The 23,277-nt window shown below is 39.3% G+C and overlaps 1 protein-coding gene across 1 annotated transcript in view; it reads left to right on the forward strand.

Moving 5' to 3' along the window:
* GLI3 (GLI family zinc finger 3) overlaps positions 1-23,277 on the forward strand; it is a 276,407-nt gene that overhangs the window by 10,662 nt on the left and 242,468 nt on the right. Inside the window, exon 2 of the mRNA XM_012496984.2 lies at positions 3,232-3,397. Within this exon, the coding sequence (XP_012352438.2) occupies positions 3,274-3,397 (124 nt within the window). The 5' untranslated portion in view covers positions 3,232-3,273. The remainder of the gene's footprint in view (positions 1-3,231; positions 3,398-23,277) is intronic.

Raw genomic sequence — 23,277 nt, forward strand, 5'->3', positions numbered from 1 at the left:
CTTTAAGACCATTAATTAGTGTGATTTCAGTCAGTGCCTGGAGCTTTACCTCTTCTCACTTGAGCCTCTCTCTATGGTGATGAGCATTGGTAGAGTTTTATTGCTTTGTTAAAATAAAGTCCTTTGCCTTGGGGGAAAAACCAACAACTCCACAAAAACCAAGTTTGTCAAGGAATTTTGGGAACTTGTCTCCTGATTCCTATTAATTAGCACCCACTGCTAAGGAAGGTACTTAGTTCTTACTAGGAATCCTATCTCTTAATGGGTTTTTTTTCTGGTGCATTTGCATGTTTCAGTGTGTAGTTTTAACGTTGTAGACTCTGCTCAAATATAGCCAATAAAACTGTTATGTGTGTGTCGAAGGGAACAATTATAGCATACTAAATCCTTGTTTATCCCAAATGGCTAAGAATGGAGTGTTTGGATCAATTAAATATTTCTGCTAAAGTTTTTAGTTTTTATAGAATTTGCCAGTTTTCAACGAAACACTGAATATGAAAAGAAAATGTACATAGCTAAACCAGTGGTGATTGAAATTCAAGACACTGCAGAGTCCTGTAAGTCACAGGGTCATTGATGCGATCATTTATGTACTCAGTAAACATTCTTACGTGAACTAAGTGCTGAGAAAGTAGAAGCCTTGTCCTCATGGAGCTTACAGCCTGTAAAGGGGAGGTGGATGTTCAGCACAGACTTTTCCAGATGAAGGAGAGTTTATTATCATTGTGATGGGTGCTAGGATAGGTTTGTGTAGGGCATTGGAATTCAGGGTTCTAGAGTGCAGTTCATTCATTAGTTCATCCAGTCAGCAAAGACTTCTATGAGTATGTACTGCACGGGTATACAGCAGTGAGCAAAAATAAATGTGTAGAACAGTTGTTCAAGGCTCACGCCTGTATTCCCAGGACTTTGGGAGGCCGAGGCGGGTGGATCACCTGAGGCCAGGAGTTCGAGACCAGCCCGGCCAACATGACAAAACCCCATCTCTAGTAAAAATACAAAAAATTAGCTGGGCATGATGGCGGGCGCCTTTAATCCCAGCTACTTGGGAGGCTGAGGCAGGAGAATCGCTTGAACCTGGGAGGCAGAGGTTGCAGTGAGCTGAGATCACGCCATTGCACTCCAGCCTGGGCAACAGAGCGAGACTCTGTCTCAAAAGAAACAAAACCGAAAAAACAAAAACAAACAAACAAACAAAAACAAGGTTTAGTGAATCTGACAATTAGTAATGCTTGCTAACATTGAGGTTCATGGGTGCCACCCTCCAAGGCAAATGCATTGCAGGAATCTGAATGCTTAGCAAGCACCGTAGAAACACTGATACAAATGGTTCTTGTACCGTGAGAAACAATGATGCCAATTGTATTGGATTATTCTTGTGGCATACTTCAAAGATGATATTTAAATCAATTTTGAAGGACCATTACAAAAATTAATTATTCTGAGATTGTTAGAGCTAGAAGGGACCATCAAAGTTTTCTCCTTTAAGGGTTCTCTGTCCAGATTCTTGGAAAAGCTTGGAAGGTCTGTGATCCCTTAGAAATTAAATGTGCACTTTTGAGTTTAAGGGTATTTTCTGGGGAGAAGCTCTTTAACTTTTAACACGTTCTTAAGATGTGCTCCCCCCGGCCAAAGTAAAGCTCAGATCTCACTGCCTGATTCTGTCATTTGACAGATGGGATCACTGAGGCTCAGCAACAGGTTGTTGGCGGTTATGCACTGGCCAGCTAGCCCCAGGGGGCGCCATGCAGGTAGCCCTGCCCTTGAGACTCACACACGGTGGCTGCGCTCAGAAGGGAAATCTCAAGCTCCCTTTTCTGTTGTATAATACTTTGTCAGTGCCCTTTGAGGGGTGTCTCTGAATTTGGAGTGGATCTTACAATTGATATGTAAATTTAACTTAGTGCTTCTTTTTTCTTTTTTATTCTACAAAAGCTGTTCTTAAATAACTTGTGTGTTTTACAATGAATGACACTGGATAATCTCAGAAAAGAGATGGAAGTGAGTGGAAGAGCTGGTGCTACAGTGTGCCATGTGGCCTCTGGTTCTTAAGCATTCTAGTTACTTGAATTCCAGATCAAGGAGGAATTTATTATACAATGAAGAGCTTGCAGTTCTTGCAAATATGTGTTAAAGTAGACTGCAAATATTTTATCTTGTATTTTAACTTTTTTAGTTGGTCAAGCAGTTGCTTATTTCATTTCACTAACCGCTGCTGTGATTGAGGATGTCGACATCTACTAAATGTAGAAAAATAAGCGAGATGGCCAGAACTAAGAAATGCTTTCCACGAATGTTGCAATCTAGATAACTTGAAGAAAACATGCTAGAGAGGATACTTTTCCTCTTTTCTTGTATTCTTTGTAGGTGTAGAACATGACTGCAAAAAGGAACATGAACCAGAGTGAAAATTGATGAATGATGAGTTAGGGCGATTATCACATGAATGAAGCCAGTGAAAGACAGACCTACTGAACCGGCCTTTAGCTGAATTTTGATATTTCCTAAGTGAGCCCAGTCTTTGCTATTGCAAAGACCTTTCAACTTTTCCATGTGGAATCAAGAGCGTGTTGTTCTATTACCTTTGTCTTAAAAATGTAACTTAAATGAACTGAAATATTCTCATGCTTTAAAGAGGTTAAAGAGTATAGCTTACCTGAATGAATTAGGATTAAGAGGTATACTGCAATTCAGATATCTTTATGAAAGAGGCAAAAATCACTGACTACTTGGCCTGAATTATCCTCTGATTCAGAATTTGGAGTAGGCCTTCGATGTTAGAAATTGTTGGACTCTCTTTAAAACATCTAATTAATATTAAAAACCTTCCCTCCCTTTGGAAGTTGTTCAAATGCCCCTTCCTGTAAAGTTGGCCACCTGAAGAGACATTTGCAGATGTGGCTTTAAAAAGTAATGTGACACTTGTTTCACATGATAGACACAGTTGCAAATTGAGATTTTTATACCGTTTGATACCAGATGCTCAGTAGGGATTTGGGAAAAGTACCACATTATGGGCATTTCCCTTGGTTCTCTTTTTTGCATGTGTAGCGTTTCACCGGTTTGTTAAACTTTGAGACATTTTTTGCCAGAAAACCTGTGGAGAAGTGTCATCCACATTTTGAATTTCCTAAAGCTCTAGGCTTTTCTCAGATGACAGGTGAAGTGGACTTTTGAAATTTTTTTTTTTCCACCATTTTGGAAAGTTGATGGCTCTGTTGTTTTCTTTAGGGCATTTTTGGTCGAAGAGAGCTGAAGTAATGAGAAGACATCATGGAGGCCCAGTCCCACAGCTCCACGACCACTGAAAAGAAAAAAGTTGAGAATTCCATAGTGAAGTGCTCCACTCGAACAGATGTGAGCGAGAAAGCCGTTGCTTCCAGCACCACTTCTAATGGTGAGCAGCACAGGGATTACCAGCAGCCCAGCCTGGAGTCATTTCTGTGTTCTCTGCATTCCTTGTGAATTGAGCGTTTGCACCTGGACCAGTGTTTGTTCTAGGAGAGGCTAAAGAAAGCAAATGGGGCAGGGGCGGGGGGGCGGCAGGGGGACATGGAATGTAGTAATCTCTATTTTGGCACTCAACCTACACGTTGACTTCCAAACTTTCTAATTTGAGATGTAAATGTGGTAGGTTATTTATTATCAGAAGTTCCTGTTTTGGCATTTTGGAAATCATCTTGACTAGTCTGGCAAGAGTTCAAAATGCTTTGTGTTGCATATGGATCATCTATACTACTCGGAATAATTAGTACAAAAGACACAAAAGTTGTCTTGTCAAAATTAGTGACAGGACAGCAGTCTCCTCCAACCCCAACTTTAAGTAGTCTACTTTAAAGGATTTTAAGAATTGTTAATGACTGAACCTCAAGGTAATGTTAGTATCTGAGATGCAGGTTTTGTTGTTAGCTTATAAAAATTTAATTTACTTATTTGTGTTCAGAGATAACACAGAGCCACTGTTTCTGTATTCTGTATTTTTAAATTTTCAGCAAAGTGTTGAGAGGCATTTCAGTTCAAGCATGGAGTGTTAAAAATAAATTCCAGAGCCTCCCTGGTACAAACAGACTGAATATGTTAATGGTAACCTTCACTTCCTGTCCCTGCTGTTTCTCCATTGTGGGCCACTAATGCCTTTCCTTTTTGTAGATTTCATAGCCATTCCTGGCCTCTCTGAATTTCTCTGCTTTTCCATGGGCCTTTAGGAAGAATGAGCTGGCCTGTTCTCCTAGTTCCTGGACACTGCCTATCTCGGCACATTGATTTGTATGAGCCAACCTGCTATTCTTATGTTTTCTATATTCCAAGACAGGTTTTACTTGATTGATTTACAAGTTTTTACATCCACCTGGAGAGTCAGAATCTCCTTTGGAAGGTAACTGCAGTCCAGAACGTTAGACTGTACGGGCATATACTTCCAAGCAGCCTGGCCACTTCTCTCTGGGCCCCTCCATTTCTGCTGAGAGCCTGTGCTTCTCACCTGCACTTCTTCACCCGGTTTCATGAGTGTGCATTGCTGACTGCACTGGGTAGGGAAGGAGCTGGTTCTTAAACCTGCCGGCAAATGACTTCAGTTTTAAATTGATCCTTAGGGAGATATATTTATGTCTGAGTTAAAATAATGAATTTAATATATGTGAAAATATTTCCTCCTTTATTGATGGTATTTAAAGTCAAGACTGGAGCTTATTTTAATTGAGCCAGAATATTTGCATTTTTCATCCAATGTGGTTATAGAAGGCATTTCTCCTTAAAAATATGTGATCTTGGTTTCTTTTTTCTGGAATTGGTAAAATTTAGGCAAATTTATTATTTCAGAAATAGAATCAGTATATGCAGTGTTGGTTATTTGGTAATTTTTATGGTAATTCTGTAGGAATAAATGCTTCCTACGTACTTGGCTTCAGGAACATCAGCTTTTGGTTATCTTTATAGTTTGCATGAGTGTACATGCCTGTGTGTGAGGGTGTGAGTGAGTGTGAGTGTGTGAGGATATGTGTGAGTGTGGGCAAGTGTATGCGTGAGTGTGTAGGTGTGTGGGTGTGTGTGGTAGAGGTAACTATGAGCATGCATGTGTGTGAATGTGAGAACAGGCAAGAACAAGTGCATGGCAGAAGATTTTGCTGCGCTGCATGGAGCCTGCAGAAGCGCCTGTCTTGTTTGTCAATCTCAGCTGCATGGCCACAGAGTCTCATTCTTATGAAGATGCTGTTGTTTGTGCCACTTCCACACCTGGACACATTCTCAGGAGGTTTTCCACTGCAGCTGCATTTGTCTTGAGTTGCTCTTGGACCTCGGGTTTCCCTCATGATTCTGTTGAGGGTGATTGGGAAGAGAACTAACCTGACCAGCCCCACAACAGCCAGGAAGCCCCGAGATAAAACTGGCCAGAGAAGGAGCAGTCATGATTTACAAATGTTAGTGCTACAGTGTTAAATAATCACCTGTTTCCTCAACCACACTCCCCTGGCTTTCTGCCCTGATCAGCTTGTGCCCTTGAGCCCACATTTTCTCCTAAATGTGTATGAATCCTGTCCTGTTTGGGGACAGACACTCATTGGTCAAACTTGCAGGGCACATGCCTAAATGATAGCTGTCCTAGAAATCTGGTGAACTCTGGCCAGTTTTTCAGTGTTCTTGTTTCTTCTAAGAGATTTACTGTTTTATATTTTGGGACAAAAATCAAATAAAAGAAAAATGGAAGTGGTGTTTTTAAACATGGATTGCAAGCCGACAGGCAGATTCTTGGAAAACAAATAAATCTAAAGAGAGGAACAAGTAAAAGAAAGGACAATAAACCCTTTCTTTGTGTATGTGATGCTAATAATTACCATGGTCTTTTTTACAGAGTCCTCTACAGTTTTCATCTAACTAGTTCAGAGCCTTTTTACTGTCCCAGGATTATGCTGAGGGGCGTGGATTGCTGGAAGCGCAGAGGCCCTTTCTTCTGCAACCTGGTCACCTGCTGCTCTGCACTCAGTCTTGATCACAGGGACTGGTGTGTGGGCTTTGGACCTGGCCCTGTCTGGGTTTAGAGCTCGTGGGGTGCAGGCTTTCCAAGTTGGGACACTATTTGTGTGCTGGCTGGTGGCTGACATCGCCATGGCCCTCCATCCTTCTGTCCATCCATCTGTCCCTCTGTCCCTCTTCCTATCTTTTCCCTTTTTCTCTATAAATATTTCATAAATGCTTGGACTCCTGCACTGACGCTATTTGTAGAAAGGAAAACAGAATCATGTGGATGCTATAACAGGTAGTTTGATTGCTACTGCTTCCAGAAGGGTTCTTGTGCTTTCTTTACAAAGCCCTGAACTATATCCATTTGTAACTGAACAATTAAAAATGAGTTCAGTTTCGGCCAGGCCCGGTGGCTCACACCTGTAATCCCAGCACTCTGGGAGGCGGAGGCAGGTGGATCACCAGGTCAGGAGATCGAGACCATCCTGGCTAACACAGTGAAACCCTGTCTCTGCTAAAAACATAAAAAATTAGCTGGGCATGGTGGCGGGTGCCTGTAGTCCCAGCCACTTGGGAGGCTGAGGCAGGAGAATGGCGTGAACCTGGGAGGCGGAGCTTACAGTGAGCCAAGATCGCGCCACTGCACTCCAGCCTGGGCGACAGAACTAGACTCCGTCTCAAAAAAAAAAAAAAAAAAGAGTTCAGTTTCAAAAACCAAATGAATGTGATACCTGCATTTTCTCTCCTATCCACCATTTCATGATTAAAGTCACACAAATGAACAAAAAGTTTTGTTACTGGCCGAGTTATTGGTGAGGTTGCCCTAATTAACTTTTCCAGCCATTCTGTGGTGCAATTTTTTCTTCATTGTGAGCTTCCCAGCCAAACCACTCACATTCCACTGCATGTCCTTACAGATCTGTTTTCGTACTTTTCTCAGCCGAGTATCTGCTCCTGGAATAACATTCGTATACAGTTTTGTTTAAACATATGCAGACCCACAACCAAAAGGTACAGTTCAGAAAACTTGAACAGCTTTTTAAAGAAGCATTTGCCACTTACCACTGAAATTTGAAATAATGCAAGTGAAAAACTGTGTTGTACATCTTGTATGACAAAAAAAAAAAGGCAAGCCAAATTTGATTTTCGTAACATTTAAGAACCTATATCAACATATAAAGCCTTTGGTAATCTTTATGCAGGAAGTACAGGGTACCCATAGTTTCATGTGCCCATAGTTTGATTTTAAATTTTATTGTTATATTTGAAGTGTAAACGATAAAGGAGATGACATTTAGTTTTCTGAATTATTTAAGTGCAATTGTGATTTAAGTGATCATTTGTGGCATTTCACATGGTGGCTTTCCCATAGAAAGTATGCATGCAGATCTTAGGTATAATTGTTGACTTTAAAATGTCCAAGTCCATTAATGTGTGAAGACTGTAAGTAAAATGCCTTAATAGTCTCTTTTTCATATAGACTCATTACTTCATAAGCTACATGTTGTGTTTTCTAAATAATAAGAGTTTTTTTCATCTAAATCTTCCAATGTTCTACATGTTCTCATTCTCTAATACAATTTTTTTCAACGATTTGCAAATACTGACTTTTCAATTTGAAGTGTTTTGCCTCGTTTTTGGCCCATGATTTTGTTTTAAAGGAGTAATTCGATAGTTCTTATTAATCTGCAACTCGGCTTTAAAAAAGAAACTAATGATAAACGTATGTAGGCTGTGGTCTTGGGGATCTTTTATCAGATCTGATAGTTATTGGGAACATACTTTAAAGTGATAGAAAGCAGAAATTATTATCCTAACGCTGATGCAATGTGAAACCAAAGTTGATAGATTAATGATGCAAAGGAAGTTCCCTGTTCACTTTGATTCTTTCAAAAAGAAGAATTTGATTCTTTGCTTAAAAAATTATTTTCTTCAAGGTTGGTAAGGGGAAAGTGTTATGGTCTGCAAATTCCTAAGGAGACGCGCTTTTTTTGCTTTAACTTTTGGTCACTTCTTGGCCTTGTGATTTGCTTTTAAACTGTCCATTGCATGGGCGTTATTAGGTTGATGCAAAAGTAATTGCGGTTTTTGAAAAACCGCAATTACTTTTGCATCAACCAATGATTATGATGTCTGTTGGTCTTCTAGCTGGGAGTCAGATGGCTCTGAGTTTTTTTGGAAGTTTGAAATTTATCTGCTGTTCTTCACCATGAGCTCTTGTCTCCTTGACTTTTTTTAATGGTAAGAGTATATGTGCCAGTTCTGCTCTGAAATGGGCAGGCAGTTCACGCCATAAAGAACATAGGTTTTGAGTTTTCGGTTTCTTGTTTCTATAGAGGTCCAACCCTTTTTCTTTGCCGCATCCCATTTCCTGGCACATGACAGATACGTGGAAAGAATGTTCAGATAAAATGGATTTCAGATAATAGGATGTTCATTCGTAGCACACATAGGTTCTGGGATCTGAAAGCTTGGTTTGAGTTCTGGCAACATGAAGGACTAGCCATGTGAGTGTGGGCAGATTAACTTTTCAGCATTCCAGTTTCCTCAACAGTTTAGCAAGATAATAGTAAGACCTACTTCACACTTCACAGGCTGCCATGTCATAAACATATAGGAAGGACTCTGCAAACGTTAGCCATTGCTATTAGGACAAAGCATGCTGGTGAGTTAAACGTTATGAATCCAAAACAAAAAGATTCTGTTTTCTTGAACATACACATCAGTTTTCAAATTAAGGGAAATATGTTTGGCAAAAGTAATGGTGAATTTGCTGGACTCAGATGTCTGAAAAATAGTTCAAGATGTTTCACAAATCCCAAATGTGACTAAGTTTGCACATCTTGAGGAGGGATGGATTAAAAAAAACAAAGTTTCTGTAAACTTCCTTCTAAATGCCTTCTTAAATCAGAAAATAGGGAAGATAATCTTGGGAAAATTTATTTCAGTTTCCTCAACCTTGAAAGCTAGTGTTGTACTGATTATATGCTATTGCATTAGAAGCAGCATATATACATCTTTTTTCTTGATTCTTTTCCTGGGTTGAACTGGTGGTTTGTGCTGTATTCGAATTAGATTTTATTTTTTATAAAGAGTTTTTATGTTTATAAATCAACTAACTGATGACAAATATTCTGATTCTAATAAGAGCCCCGACTCTCTTGAGCTCCAGACTCACATGTCCTGAACTCTGGTTACCACTGTGTTCTTTATTTTGGCTAAGTATATCACCTTTCCTGTGGTCAGCCAGGCTTGAAACCGCACCATCACCTTTGACCCCTCCTTCTCTCCTGCTCCCATGTCCTACCGGTTTGGAGGTCCTGTTAGATTTTCCTCTGTAATTACTCGCTCGTGTGTCTCTTCAGGCCAACCTACTGTACTGTGTGGTGAAAACCTTCACACCTCATGCTTAGATGATTAAAATGACCTTCTGTCTAATCACCTTGCCTTTCATCTCTACCCTCGTCACGCGTGGGACTTGCTCCTGCCAAATTAGGCTTATTACAGTTCTGCTTATGCCACACCCCTGCTCTAAAAGCTCCAGTGACTCCCAGCTACTTGTAGAATAAAGCTCAAAGTCTTTGACTTAACATTTAGATATCTTCTAAAATCTGGCCCCAGTCTGGCAGTCCAATCTGATATGTTCAGAAGTAGATATACTACTATCCCATCCCATAACCTATGCTTTAGCCAAATTCAAGGGCTCTTGGCCTGTTGTCCATGCATTCCTCCATAGAAGTGTTTTGCTAACACCAATGCATGTTTAAATTCTCAAATGTGAATATGTCCCCAGTCTCTTTCTCTCCTCATAAGGTCTTGTGTCCTTTGGGGAACTAGCTAATAACACTAGATTTTTTTTATTTTTAAAATTATTATTATTTTAAGTAATAGACTTCATGTTTTAGAGAAGTTTTAGGTTTACAGAAAAATTGAGCAGAAGATACAGAGAGTTCTCATATACCCCGTCATACATACTTTCCCCTATTATTAACATCTTACATTAATGTGGTACATTTGTTACAAATGATGAACCAATATTGATGCACTGTTACTAACTTTCCATCATTCACATTGGGGCTCACTCTCTTGTACAGTTCTCTGGGTTTTAACAAATGTATGTCACATATCCACCACTGCAGTATGCTACAGAATACTTTGAATGCTCTAAAGATCCCTCATGCTCCACCAGTTTATCCTGTCCCTTCCTTCGTAGCACTCAAGTTTTACATTTTAGTTAAACTTCTTGAGAGTAGCACCTGGTTTTTCTATCTTACCCCCTCCCTGCTCATATTCAGTGTGTTTGCTGAGAGGGCCTTAGCAGATACTGAATAAGCCTGCAAATTACAACACTTTGAGACAGGAGGGCAGGGGGCATGTGTAACAGCAGTAGTGTTGTGCAGTTAGAAGCCAGGGTTTGAGCCCTATCCCTACCACGTAATTGCTGTGTGATCATGGGCTAAGTACTTAACCTCTCTGACTCTGGCACAGAGAGTACCCAAACATGTTAGCTATTGATAGTAATAGTAATATGACTCTTATGGGTATAGTTTGCCAGGATTAAATTTATTGATGCATTTCATCTCACTCCTTTCAGCATAACATCATTTGTTAGTATTCTCTGAATGGTTTGGCTTTAGTCTGATTGAGGATTGGCTAATTGAGGACTGAGGATTGAGGATTGAAGGATTGGCTAATAGGAAATCCTTACATGTGGTTGGTTATCAGGTTCTAGCTTAACAGGCTAGAGTTAAGGAACAATATCTTAAATCACTGGTCCTGAAATTGGCACAAGTTGGGATTTTAGCTATTGGATTTCTCCTCAAAAAGAACAATTCCTGGGATAAATAAGTATCAGATAAATTAGGAATAAGTATCACTCCCATTTTTCAAATTTAAGAGCAAAAAGAAGTCACAACATGATGTTTTTCTTGGATGGGATGTTTCTGGGTTGCCTTTGATTACTTGTGATCATGGGGTGTGAGTATTTCAAATTTCCAGGAACAAGCTGCTCAGAATCAGAAACAACCACTAAATAGTGGATGCTTAAGGGGCGAAATGGTGATTATGGGAGGAAAATCTCCCTCTGGAGAGGTAGTTGGTGGCCTCCCACCACCTCCTGCTCTGACCCCCAAGGTCGAGGAGGGCTTGCTTTTCTAGGCAGCTTTGGGGAGGCTGGGTGATGGTAAAAGCAAAAAACTCCCTGTTACCTTGTTTACATAGAAATGTTTCCAGATATGTCTGCTTTAGTTTATTATTTGGTAAAATTCACATACAGTAAAATTCACTCTTTGTGGTGTGCTGTTCTATGAGTTGAAAATCCGTAAGTTCACATAGCTGCCACCACCATCGAGACACCGAACAGTTCCAGCACCTCCCCAAAATTTTGACCACTACTTGTGCTTTAAACTCAGCTCAGTAACGCATATGGTGTGAGTCCCCAGTAATGATAGAAAGCATAGGAACTTCAGTAGCTGCTTGATGCTGTGTTTATTTCACATTAAAAAACAAAACAAAACAAAAAACCTGTTTCTTTTGGGTCCTGTTAGCAAAACTTAGTGTTAGTTTCTTTTTTTCTATTTTAATATCTTATGTTGAATTTGTAGTAGAACGAAAATCTTTTTGAAAACTGTTCAGAAATCTACAACCTAGAGCGTCTGCTATTTTGAATCTTTTTTTTTTTTTTTTTAGCATCCAGTGAATGTATATTTTAGGCCAATTTAAAATTCCATTTTATGTTTAAAACTACAAGACAGCCATATTAAAGGGCTTTTAGTTATTGTTTTTGTTACTTTAAATTAATTGCATGAGAAAATTAGAATCTGAACACTTAATGCAGCTATAACCTAGAGGGAAAATATCAAATGCTTTGCTATTTTTTTTCTGTCTTTTTTTTTTTTTTTGGAAGCATCTTTCCCCCTTTCTTCTTTACTTATATAGATTGGACTTTGTCTCAGGTAGACAGAATTTTTGTATTAAAGTTATTCCTAGTGCAATTTAGGCTGTTATTTTTTTTTCTTGCTTGCTCTTTTTTCCCTTTCTTCAACTCTTTCCTCTTCCTGGTCTCTTTCTTCCTTTCTCTTTTTTTTTTCTTTAGTTGTAGAAAGTTGAGTTCCATCCCAATTATTAAATCTTAGGAGACCATTCCCACATGGTTCCGTAAATGGTAGCTTCATCCCGCGTTCTTTCATCTCTTTCCCTGCTCTCTGGCTTGACAGTTGAAAAGGTCTGACTGTGCCACACAATGGTTTGATTGGTTTCTCTGGGGGAGACTTTTCCCTGCCTCATCATTCGCCAGGCAGGTGGACCAGAAAGTCTCTTGATTCTTTTGTTGCCTCTCAAAGTCTGAGGTCTTTGACTGAATAAATCTGCCGTCATGGGATAATTTGCTAAAAGGAGACTGAAAGATGTGAGAGAAAAGCCTCACTATTTGGGTGCTGCATTAATGAAATAACGGGGCCTTGGAGTTTGCAACTGAAAAATCACCAGGAATGCAATGGGTGGAGACGGGCTTCTTTTATTTCCCATAATAAACTTTTAGTTCTATCATTTAAAGCATGCCTGTCCTTTTGCTTGCCTGCAGGCCCAAGTGTGTTTGCATTTGTACCCATGTTTAAGGGTTTCTGGGGACAGCCCTGCCCGGCTGAAAGCCGTTTGGGTGCTGTGTCTAGTTAGTCATTAGATTATTACTAGTGGATGGAAAGAATTCCATATGACAGAACTAAGGTTGAGTTAACACAGGACGAAAAGTAATTTACAGATAGGCTGTCCCCAGCCATCTTTGTAGCCCCTGATAAGGTTTCATTTCAGAATGGATAGGCGACATTTCCACTTACGGGCCCATTCTGCGACACCTGTGATAACAGCTTCTGGATCCTAATTGAAATTGGTTTCAAAATGGATTTTCACTTTTCTCTGTCTGTGGAAAATATTGAATGGACTCAGAGCTGCCACAGAGAACCCCAGACCTTGGAAAATGGAGCAGGAAGCTAGGATCATCTTTCATAACAGTGTCGATGATATGACAGTTTTGTTATCTGTCTTATTAATGAAATCATTGATCACCTGATGAGGGAGATAATAAACTACATTTCACCACCAGTCACGAAGCTCAATTAGACTGCTATTACAAATAGGGAGGGGGAGAAAACAACCATGGAATAAATATAGAAAAGGTCAATTAAAACTTTTCATTCCCAAAGTGACCATTTCAGAGGAGAACATGCTGAGTGACTGCAATGTAAGTATTTTGAAATTGTAGTGGTCAACATTATATTTAAGGACTTTCTTCTTGGCCAGTGTGGAGTAACTGGCAGTTTTATTCAGTAAAATTTTATTTCTCAAATATTACTTGTTTCATTATGTAAAATTCAGAAGTAGAAGGGGAAGTTCTGTTTTGTTTAAGCCCATCATAATGAGGAAAATGGGAGGAAAAAAATCCACAGATTCTTTCCCTCCCCACATGGTGAGGGGATTTGGGGCCAGCCCCGGGTAGGTATGTTGGGTAAGGAAGAACAAACTGAAAGGCTCGTAACCTAGGTTCTTTGAAAGAAAAGTAGCTTATCATCCCTTCCTCTCTTAAAGTGCTTTAGGAATCCTAGGAAGATGAGACGGGAATTAGGTTTGGATTTAATGAGGTGGCTCTATTGTTTGGTGTTGGGCTGCTCTGGAATGCGCTCTCTGTTCCCCTTGAAGGAAGGGAAGAGATGCTGATGACCTCTCATGTTTCACGGTGAATTGTATTCCTAGGTGTTTCTCCATTCTCTGTGCCAGCAAGGATCAATCCATCCCATCTGAGCTTGAAAGAGGAGCTGTGATCAAAGGCGCTAATGATGTCACTGATCTCTGGTGATTGATTAGGAGCAGAAGTTCTGGAGAACTCGGCCTTTCCTTATAATTTCAAATTCATTAGTGTCTATTAGGGTTGCTAGCTCTCAATCCACAAAATTAGAAAAATGAATGATACAGAAAATAATTGTGTTTTTCTTCATCTATGACTATTTTTTAAGTTTATTGGAACCATGGTTACATTTTATAAGCAACCTTTCTCTTTTAAATATATTGCAAAGAAATGGAGTCTTCTTTACAAATTGGGTTAAATATTTTGGAATTCGACATATAAGTTGGGAAAAATATTTGGGAGTGAAGATATTTCCATTGTTTCCAAAGCAGTTTAATCATATACAGATTACATGTTAGATAATCCTAAAATATATTTAAGTGTTTTATTAACTTGGACATTCAGGAGTTTCTTATGCAGATTTTAAAATCCTTTGAGTTATTTTTGTGGAACTACCTAATATTTTCCCCTTGTCATTCAAGAAGATAAGTCATTTCTGTGTGCATATTTATCTTTAAAAATAAAAACAAATGCATTTCATGCCAAGAGATGACAATCTTACAATTGGGAAAGATGCAACTTGAAAGGCAAAAATAAAAAGCAAGAGGGAGAGACAGAGAGCGAGATGTCTCTTTCTGGAACTGCTCACAACTGTAACCATTGGCTTACATCCACATAGAGTAGGGATTGATTGCAAAAGCACTGGAAAAAATTCTGTTTTGGAAGGCACTGCAGCTCAAGAAAGAAAAGTTGAATGGAAAATGGAGAACGTAAATTATTATTAAGGTTACCATTACCTTACTGGTTTGCTGTTGGTTTTCAAGGACTCTTGCCTCATGCTTGCTTATGGCTAATTCCTTTCACAGCAAATTCATTTTGAGAACTGCTCTGAGCAGAACTGATAAATGTGTTTATGGTCAAGGGTGAGTATAATAAAGAGAAGAGATGGTGCAAATGAACCTTTGGGAGGACATGGTGTGGCAATTATGAATACTAGGCTTCAATTAATGTCGAAGACTCCCCTTTCACAGAATATTTTTTGTTTTAGTGGCAATGATAAGAAAAATAATCTGAGACCCTTACCTATAACCAAAAGAGAACTTCTAGAAAGATTAGAACAATGGCATGGTTGAAATAATGGAACTTCCATCAACATAAACATTTTCTGGTAAAATATGAAGCTAATATACTATTGAAGATTTCTTCCAAGCATTGAAAAAACAGAAAACATACAGTGGTCCATTTCACATTAAGCTTAAATTCAATCTTTCCTAAAATACTAATGTTTCTAGGCTTGTTTTCAAATCCTGGCAAGTTTGAGAGCAGTAGAAAAGCTCCTTTCCTATAAATGTTGACAGCAGTTCCTGTGTAGGCTAACAATGTTTTATAAATAGAGTTTACTTAGCAAAAACCATATGTATGCCCAGTGAAATAATCTCACATTTATTTACATTTTGATTTATAGAAAACATGTGCCCTCTGACAAAGCCTTTCGGCTCTTTTCCGCAATTAAAAAGAATCATGCTTGAAAAAATAGCTACCATCTTAATGGGAAACTTTTTCACATAAATTCAAAGCACTTTCTTTGATTGGTTTCATACAAAATTAGAATATTTTTATCCATCTGTTTGGCCCAAAAAACTGGATGACTCAGGGAAAAAAAAAAAAAAAGATGCTTGTAAATCTCTCAGTTGTCCGTCTACATGTGTATTCACACACACACATATCAGCATACATATTGGTTGAATATTGGGGAATCCAAGGATTAAACAGGCTGGTGCAGTGTTACAGCAGAAAAATTTCTCTTGTTGCTCGTTCTTGCCAGTGACTAGTGTTGGTTTAGCACAAGGTAGTTTGTTGATTTTTCTAGATTGAAGAAGAAACATGGTCCTACATGTACCTATTGCTAGGCCTTTGTCTGGATGTCTGCAAAGTATCTCTGCCTTGATTCTCTTCAACAACAACAGATTTGTAAGGAGAGAGAGGATAAGATAATTTGCAAATCTCTTGTCACTCCCCTTTTCTTCTTGAAAAAAAGGATATGATTTTTAAAAAGCATATTTTATTTTCGTTTACTACTTTTTCAAGAAGTTCAGAGTTGCGAGTTAGGTGTAGAAGAGAAAAACCTTTCTTAATAAAGAAGTGATAATATTAGCTGGGACCAGGCTACAAAATACTGCTGAGTCGCTATTCCAGACTAGATCCCTGGTATTCACACTGCTCTGGGGGCCGGGAGGTTGGTGATGGGGAGAAAGTGAGTCTCTATCAAATATAGAAACTTTATAATACTGGGGTATACTAATAATACAAGTACAAGTCTTACAGATAAACGCTAGCATAACTTTGTACCTTATTTTAACTTGGGGGGGCTTTCATTTTTGAATAGAAGTGAGGGATTATATGTGCTTAAAAACAAGAGTAAAATTTTTATAGAAATTCTCTCTTGTGGTGATAATGTCAGTTTTCAAGCTCTAGGAAAGCCTAGCTCTTGCCTCCATAAACAAATACCATTGACCACAGTGACAACGACTTGAAGCCCAATATGAGATCTAAGGGAAATGAACCATCTTCGACAGCAGGGCGTCTTCACCCGCAAAACCCTTGACCTTGATGGAGAGGCGTCTGAGAATGGGTGAACCCCTTTGGAATTATTTTGCACTGAACTTTATGGACATAGGCCTATGCCCTTTTTTTTTTTTTTTTCAGATTCTTAAAGAGATATATGACCCCGCATTTGCCAGAGGCTCTCCTTTACAGGGAGTATTTGGAGCTCTAACTTTCTCTTGGAAAATTTAGGTCGAATGATTAGAATTCTCTCTGGAGGAATGATGATCTGTAAGAGTGAGACTCTGTCTCAAAAAAAAAAAAAAAAAGAGAGAGAACCTCTCAGGGATTAGGAAACATGGAGCTGAGTCTTTCTCATATACAACATAATGTGATCACATAGTTGTAGCCTAGCTAACTTTGTAGTTGGTTGCACATTAAGAATTCAAAAGATTCTGCCTTCATATCACTTTATCTGTGAAAACGAAGGACTTGGGTCACGTGATTTAAAGAGCTCTCTCTCCCTCGATATTCTTGATATTCAAGTCTCTATGACATGGGCTCCAGTTTCCACAGGAATTTTGCAGAATGTAAAATGAAAGGAAAGATGTCTCATAAATAAGGGGAGCTGGAGAAGAATGAGTTAATCTAAGTTTAGAACAGGAAATTCAGAATTCCTTTTAAATTAAGCTGTGTACATCACATGTATGGGTCCATCTTGGGTTAAAAGCCACTGAAGATTTTGTTTAGGCCAAAATGTACCATCACATTGTTGAGTCAAATACTATTCCAGAGACCAGGCATGGTGGCCCATACCTGTAATCCCAGCCCTTTGGGAGGCCAAGGAAGGAGGATTGTTTCAGGCCAGGAGTTTGAGGCCAGCTTGGGCAACATAGCAAGACCTTGTCTCTACAAAAAAATTATTAAAAATTTAGCTGGGCATGGTGGCTGTAGTCCCAGCTACTTGGGAGGCTGAGGTGGGAAGATCGCTTGAACCAGGAGATCAAGGCTGCAGTGAGCTATGATCATGCCGTTGCACTCCAGCCTGGGCAGCAGAGTGAGACCCTGTCTCTAAAATAAAAATTAAAACAAAAAAATTGCAAGTATTTTGAAGGGTACTCTACAGATATCATTTCAGGTACAAATTCAGGGAGATTTTGCCCAGTTTTGGCTGAATTGCTGATAATTACAATTAGCTGCCACAACAGCAGTTGATCTTTTGAAATCTGAAATGTATATTTTCTTGATTTAGACTTGGTGTTATTCACTACCCACCAGGCTTCCTATACTCATCTTCCTGGAAGAAGCTGTGTGTGGCAGCCAGAAGGAACATTTTGGACTCTTGTGTGACTAACTCCTCCCAGATCATGGCCCTCTTTCAAACCTCTTGAACATCCTCATAGAGTGCTTTGCATAGTTTTCTGTTTGGCATCTGGTTTTATGTAGTTATAGTTCATCATGGCTTCACTTAGAGCTTTTGCAAATTTCTTTGATGCTAATTTAGTTGCATTAAACTTTTTGGAGTGGAAAAAAGAAACAAAACCAAGAGTACAATAAACTTTGATTACCAGACCCCTAAACACTGAACCTCTCAAGTAACCCATATTTGTAATTTATTCTTTGAGAATGGCATTTACAGGCGGGAGCTGGGGAGCGTTGTTATTGAAAAGTTAGGCAGCAGCATTCAGATGCAGCAGAAGCAAGGGCACTAAGCTTTCACAGGGACACTTGGAGAAGATGCTGCATCATCTAACGAAGATTAGATGGTTTACTATATAGAAATTATTAAAATAATTCATTTTAGAGAGTTCCAGTAAAAATGGAGCCTAAAGGAGCCCCAGGAATGCAGGACGCCTCTAACTTCACTGAAGTCCACATAGCCTGCTCACTCCAGCCTGAGACCTTAGACCCCTCCATGCTATTCCCTGCTCTCCTCTATCTTAAATGTGTTTTTATTTTTATTTTTATTTTTATTTATCTATTTTTTGAGACGGCTCCCTCTGTTGCCTAGGCTGGAGTGCAGTGGCGCAATCTCGGCTCACTGCAACCTCTGCCTCCCAGGTTCAAGTGATTCTCCTGCCTCAGCCTCCTGAGTATCTGAGACAAGAGGCATGTGCCACCACGCCTGGCTAATTTTTGTATTTTTTAGTAGAGACGGGGTTTTGCCACATTGGCCAGGCTGGTGTCAAAATCCTGACTTTAGGTGATCTACCCACCTTGGCCTCTCAAAGTGCTGTGATTATAGGCATGAGCCACCGTGCTCGGCTGTGCTTTTATTTTTATGAAAGGAATACTTGCTCATTGGGAAATTCAGAAAAGCATAAAAGAAAAACACGAACCTGACCTGGAATCTCATCACTTGGAAAATAAAAGTTAACACTTTGATATATTTTCAGTCTTTCTCTCTGTTCAGGTAACCATATGCTAGGATCATTTTCTGTGTCATGAACCACTCTTCTCCAACTTGGCTTTAATGGCTATGAATTTACTCAGTCAATCCCCTATCACTGGACATGCACATTTTTTTCAATTGTGAATAATGATGTGATGAAATCCTTCCAAAAAATTCTGTGTGCTTTGACTATATCTTACCCAATTAGCTCCAAGAAACACAGCAACTTATATTTCCATCAGCTGTTTATGTGAGTGCTCATTTTCAGAAACACGTATCAACATTAGTGAAATATTTTAAAAGAAGATAGGATAGGTGAAAACCTTACCTCGCTTTTTAAACTTTTTAATTGAAATACAATACACAGATTAAAAAGTCACATAGCATAAGTGAGCAGCTTAATGAGTTTTCTCAAAATGAACACACCATGTAAACAGAGCCCAGGTCAAGAAAGAAACACTTGCTTTGTTGATCCACGCTACTGCTGATGGGCATTTGGGTGGCTTCCAGGGTTTGGCTGTCAGGAACATTGGCTGTCAGGTAGCTGTCTTTTGGTAGATCTGAATACACATTTCTATTGGGCATAAACCTAGGAGTGGAATTATTGTCTCCTAGGATGTGCATATATTAGCTTTAGTAGACACTGCCTAATACTCTTCTCAAGGGGTTGTGTAGACTTGCTTCTCATTCTTGTGAACGCTTGGTATTTTCTGTATTTTTCATTGTAGCCCTTCTTTGGGCTATGCAGTGGTATCCAGTTGTGGTTTTCATTTGTCTCTGATGACTGAGGGACTCAAGTACCTTTTTAAGATATTTATCAGCCGTTTGGATATCTTTTTTTCTGAAGTGTCTGTTGAAGTCTCTTTTTAAAAAAACTTTTTTAGTTCTTTATGGGAAGATAATTGTTTACCAGTTTTTCTGTCACTAATTTGAAGTGATACCTTATTGGTTACTGCCTTAATATATATTTTAGGTTCTTTTTCTGTAAAATTTTATTGTATGATCAACCTGTCTATTCTTTTGTTGTGTCATACTCTTTCAGATGTTATACACAGAGTACATTTTATCTGATAGTGCACATTCTCTCTTATTATTCTTCCTTTTCAAATGGCTCTTGGCTTCTATTCGATTTTTTCTTCTAGCTGAACTTGAGGAACACCTTTATAGAATTATGTTACTTATTGAATTCATATGTATGAAGTTAAAGTATAAAAACATGCATGGATATACTCATTTCTGCAATAATGGTTACCTCTGGGGAGAGTGGAAAGGGAACAAGATGGAGAGGGTTCGGCTCTATCTATATCATCTTATTTCCTTAAAGAAAAGAGGTTTTAAGCAAATGTAACAAAATATTAACATGTATTAAACCTGTGTGGTGGATACCTAGATGTTGCTTATGTTATTCTCTGAAATATGTCATGATTAAAAGTATCCCTTTAGAATTTTTATTATTATTATTTTTAATTTTTAGATGGAGTCTCACTCTGTTGCCCAGGCTGGGGTGCAGTAGCACTATCTTGGCTCACTGCAACCACCTCCCAGGTTCAAGCAATTCTCCTGTCTCAGCTTCCCGAGTAGTTGAGACTACAGGCATGCACCACCATGCCTGGCTAATTTTTGTATTTTTAGTAGAGATGGGGTTTCGTCATATTGGTCAGGCTGGTCTCGAACTTCTGACCTCAGATGATCCACCAGCCTCAGCCTCCCAAAGTGCTGGGATTACAGGCATGAGCCACTGCACCCAACCCCTTCAGAATTTTGTCTGGTGTTATATCAAGCTAACTTATTGGGCTTTATTGTAATTATATTGGCTGTGGGAAGCAATCTTAGTCGTTTTTCTGTCTCATTCTCACAAGGTTACTCTCTTCCCAGGCGTACATCAAAGCCACACAAATGCACACTTAGCTTTGGCGTTTACATTTTGCATTCATCTTTAGAAGTGTTTTAAAAAAATCTGTCACTTATAGGAAAATACGTAGGAAATAACAGTTGGCAAGACCTAACAGGTGTTTGCTGTATTTTCACCTTTTATACTTTAACATGTTCTGGAAGCAATTTAGTTTTACTTTTGTCTCATCTGTCTTGAATTGAAAGTTGCAGGTACATTGATGAGTACTTTGGTTAATGTAAACACCTCTTATAATGGCTCAGGAAAAGTATGATTCTCCAGCTTCTCTACATTGGGCTGCATGCTTAGTAAGTCACACCAGCTGCCCTCTCTGTTCTTTGAGGGTGGCGTCTGTTGTTTGGTGACTTTTTCTTCTGAAATCTATCAGTGCCAAGGACAAGGATTAGGAGTGGGTTGAGGCTGTTTGTTATTTGTTTGTTATTGCTGGGAGTTACTTAATAGTGGTGGAAAAGGCCAAAGGAATATTGGAACTCTTACCTTTGACCTTAAGTTACCCTAACTTTAGGGTAACCTTAGTCAACTAATGACTTATGGGTGCCAGACTTAAGATAATGCTGGTTGTGGTCAAATCAAAGAGAGAAGGTATGTGTAGGATGTGGTCTCAGTTCTGTACATGATATGTTGCTAGGATGCGTATGTATGAGGTGGATTCTTATAAAAAGAATCACAAACACCCTTAAGAACACCACGTAGCAGGCTATATATCCCTTCGAAGATAAGAAGTGTTGCCATCTGAGGTAATTCCAGCAGTTTCTTAAGCCTCAATTTCTTACACTTGAAAGCACACCCACAACTTGCTCCTGAAAACTTTTGGAAGTCATTAAGAGACATGACTCTTGTTTATTCTCCAAATTTTAAATCATGCAGTGTTTGGTTGGCCTTTTGTCTGAGGAGATACGAATTCACCATAGCCATGTCAATAAGTACAGAAAATTTGCCAGCCCACAGAGAAATTTGAACTTCCTTCCTTTCCCGAAGGAGTGTCTCAGGGAAGTCGTGCATACAGTAGAACTTTTCACGTCTAGATCCTGTCCAGGGGAATTCTGTCTAATAAGAACTTTTCTTTTTTCCTTAGCATACTCAAATGGAATCAAGCTTAGAAGAGGTTGGGGACAGAATTTAGGGAAATAAAATATAGAAAACCTTGGACCATCTATTTTCTGAACTCCTTTGCAGTTGTAAGTGTAAGGATCATTTTTACTGATGTGCTTCCATAGTCAACAAACACTTATTGAAGCTGTGCTAAGTGCCAGGCACTTTATTTGATTGTGAAGATTAACAAAATATGGGGCCTGCTGTTAAGATATTTATAATTGGATAAGTAAACAAGCAAAATTCAGTACACTTATTAAGTGCATTATAAACGACATCTATAGAGTATGAAGGAAAGTCTCACAGAAGAGGTGAGGAGTTAAATCTTTCACATGTCAATAGTAATGGCAGGGGGCAGACAGGAGTGGGAACTAGGGGCTGGAAAATAAGACAAAGGAGAAAGGTATTGGAGGTTGAGGGAGCAGTGGAAGCAAATACTTAAAGCATAAGCATTCTTGGTGGTTTGGGGAAATTGTACCGATCCGGATAGGTTGCTTGTTGGATAGGCATGGTTTGGGGATAGGAGGATGGAGGTAGACAATGTGAGTGGAAAGGCATATGAGTCCTCTTGGTGGAGGCCCATGAAGGCGATGCTAGAGACTTTGGGCTCCATCCTTCATGTGAATGGGAAGAGCAGAGTGGTGGGATACCATCTGCTTTAAAAAATACCCTTTGGCCCTAGTGGGAAAAATGGCGTGGAGTGGGGAGAATGAAGATGATCAGGAGGCTGTGGCAGACCTGGGAGGAGTGTAGAAGACAGAAGGAGGCCAGGTTAAATCAATATATATTTATTTTTCGAGATGGAGCCTCGCCCCAGGTTGGAGTGCAGTGGCACGATCTCTGCTCATTGCAACCTCCACTTCTTGGATTCAAGCGATTCTCCTGCCTCAGCATCCCAAGTAGCTGGGATTACAGGCTTGTACCACCACGTCCAGCTAATTTTTGTATCTTTATTAGAGACAGGGTTTCACCGTGTTGGCAGGCTGGTCTCAAACTCCTAGTCTCAAGTGATCTGCCTGTCTTGGCCTCCCAAAGTGCTGGGATTACAGGCACGAGCCACCACGTCCAGCCTTAGATCAATATTTTAAAGAGATATCTGCAGTGCTATGTTCATTGCAGCCTTATTCACAATGGGCAAGATACAGAAACAACCCATGTCCATGGGCAAATGGAGAAAGAAAATGTGTTATATACACAGTGGCATACTATGCAGCCATTAAAAAGAAGGCAATCCTGTCATTTTTGACAACATGGATGGAACTGGAGGACATTATGTCAAGTGAAATAAGCCAGGCACAGAAAGAAAAATACCATGTGTTCTCACTCTTATGTGGGAGGTAAAATTAAAGTTGAACTCATGGAAGTAGAGAGTAGAATGGTAGTAGGTAACCAGAGGATGGGGCGCTTGGGGGACAGGACTGGGGAGATGTTGGTCAAAGGATACAAAATTACAGTTAGGTAGGAGGAATAAGTTCAACAGATCTATTGTACAGCATGGTGACTATAGTTAATGACCCTACATTGTATTCTTGAAAAATGCTG

The sequence above is a fragment of the Nomascus leucogenys genome, chromosome 17, assembly GCF_006542625.1.
Source record: "Nomascus leucogenys isolate Asia chromosome 17, Asia_NLE_v1, whole genome shotgun sequence".
NCBI lineage: Eukaryota > Metazoa > Chordata > Mammalia > Primates > Hylobatidae > Nomascus > Nomascus leucogenys.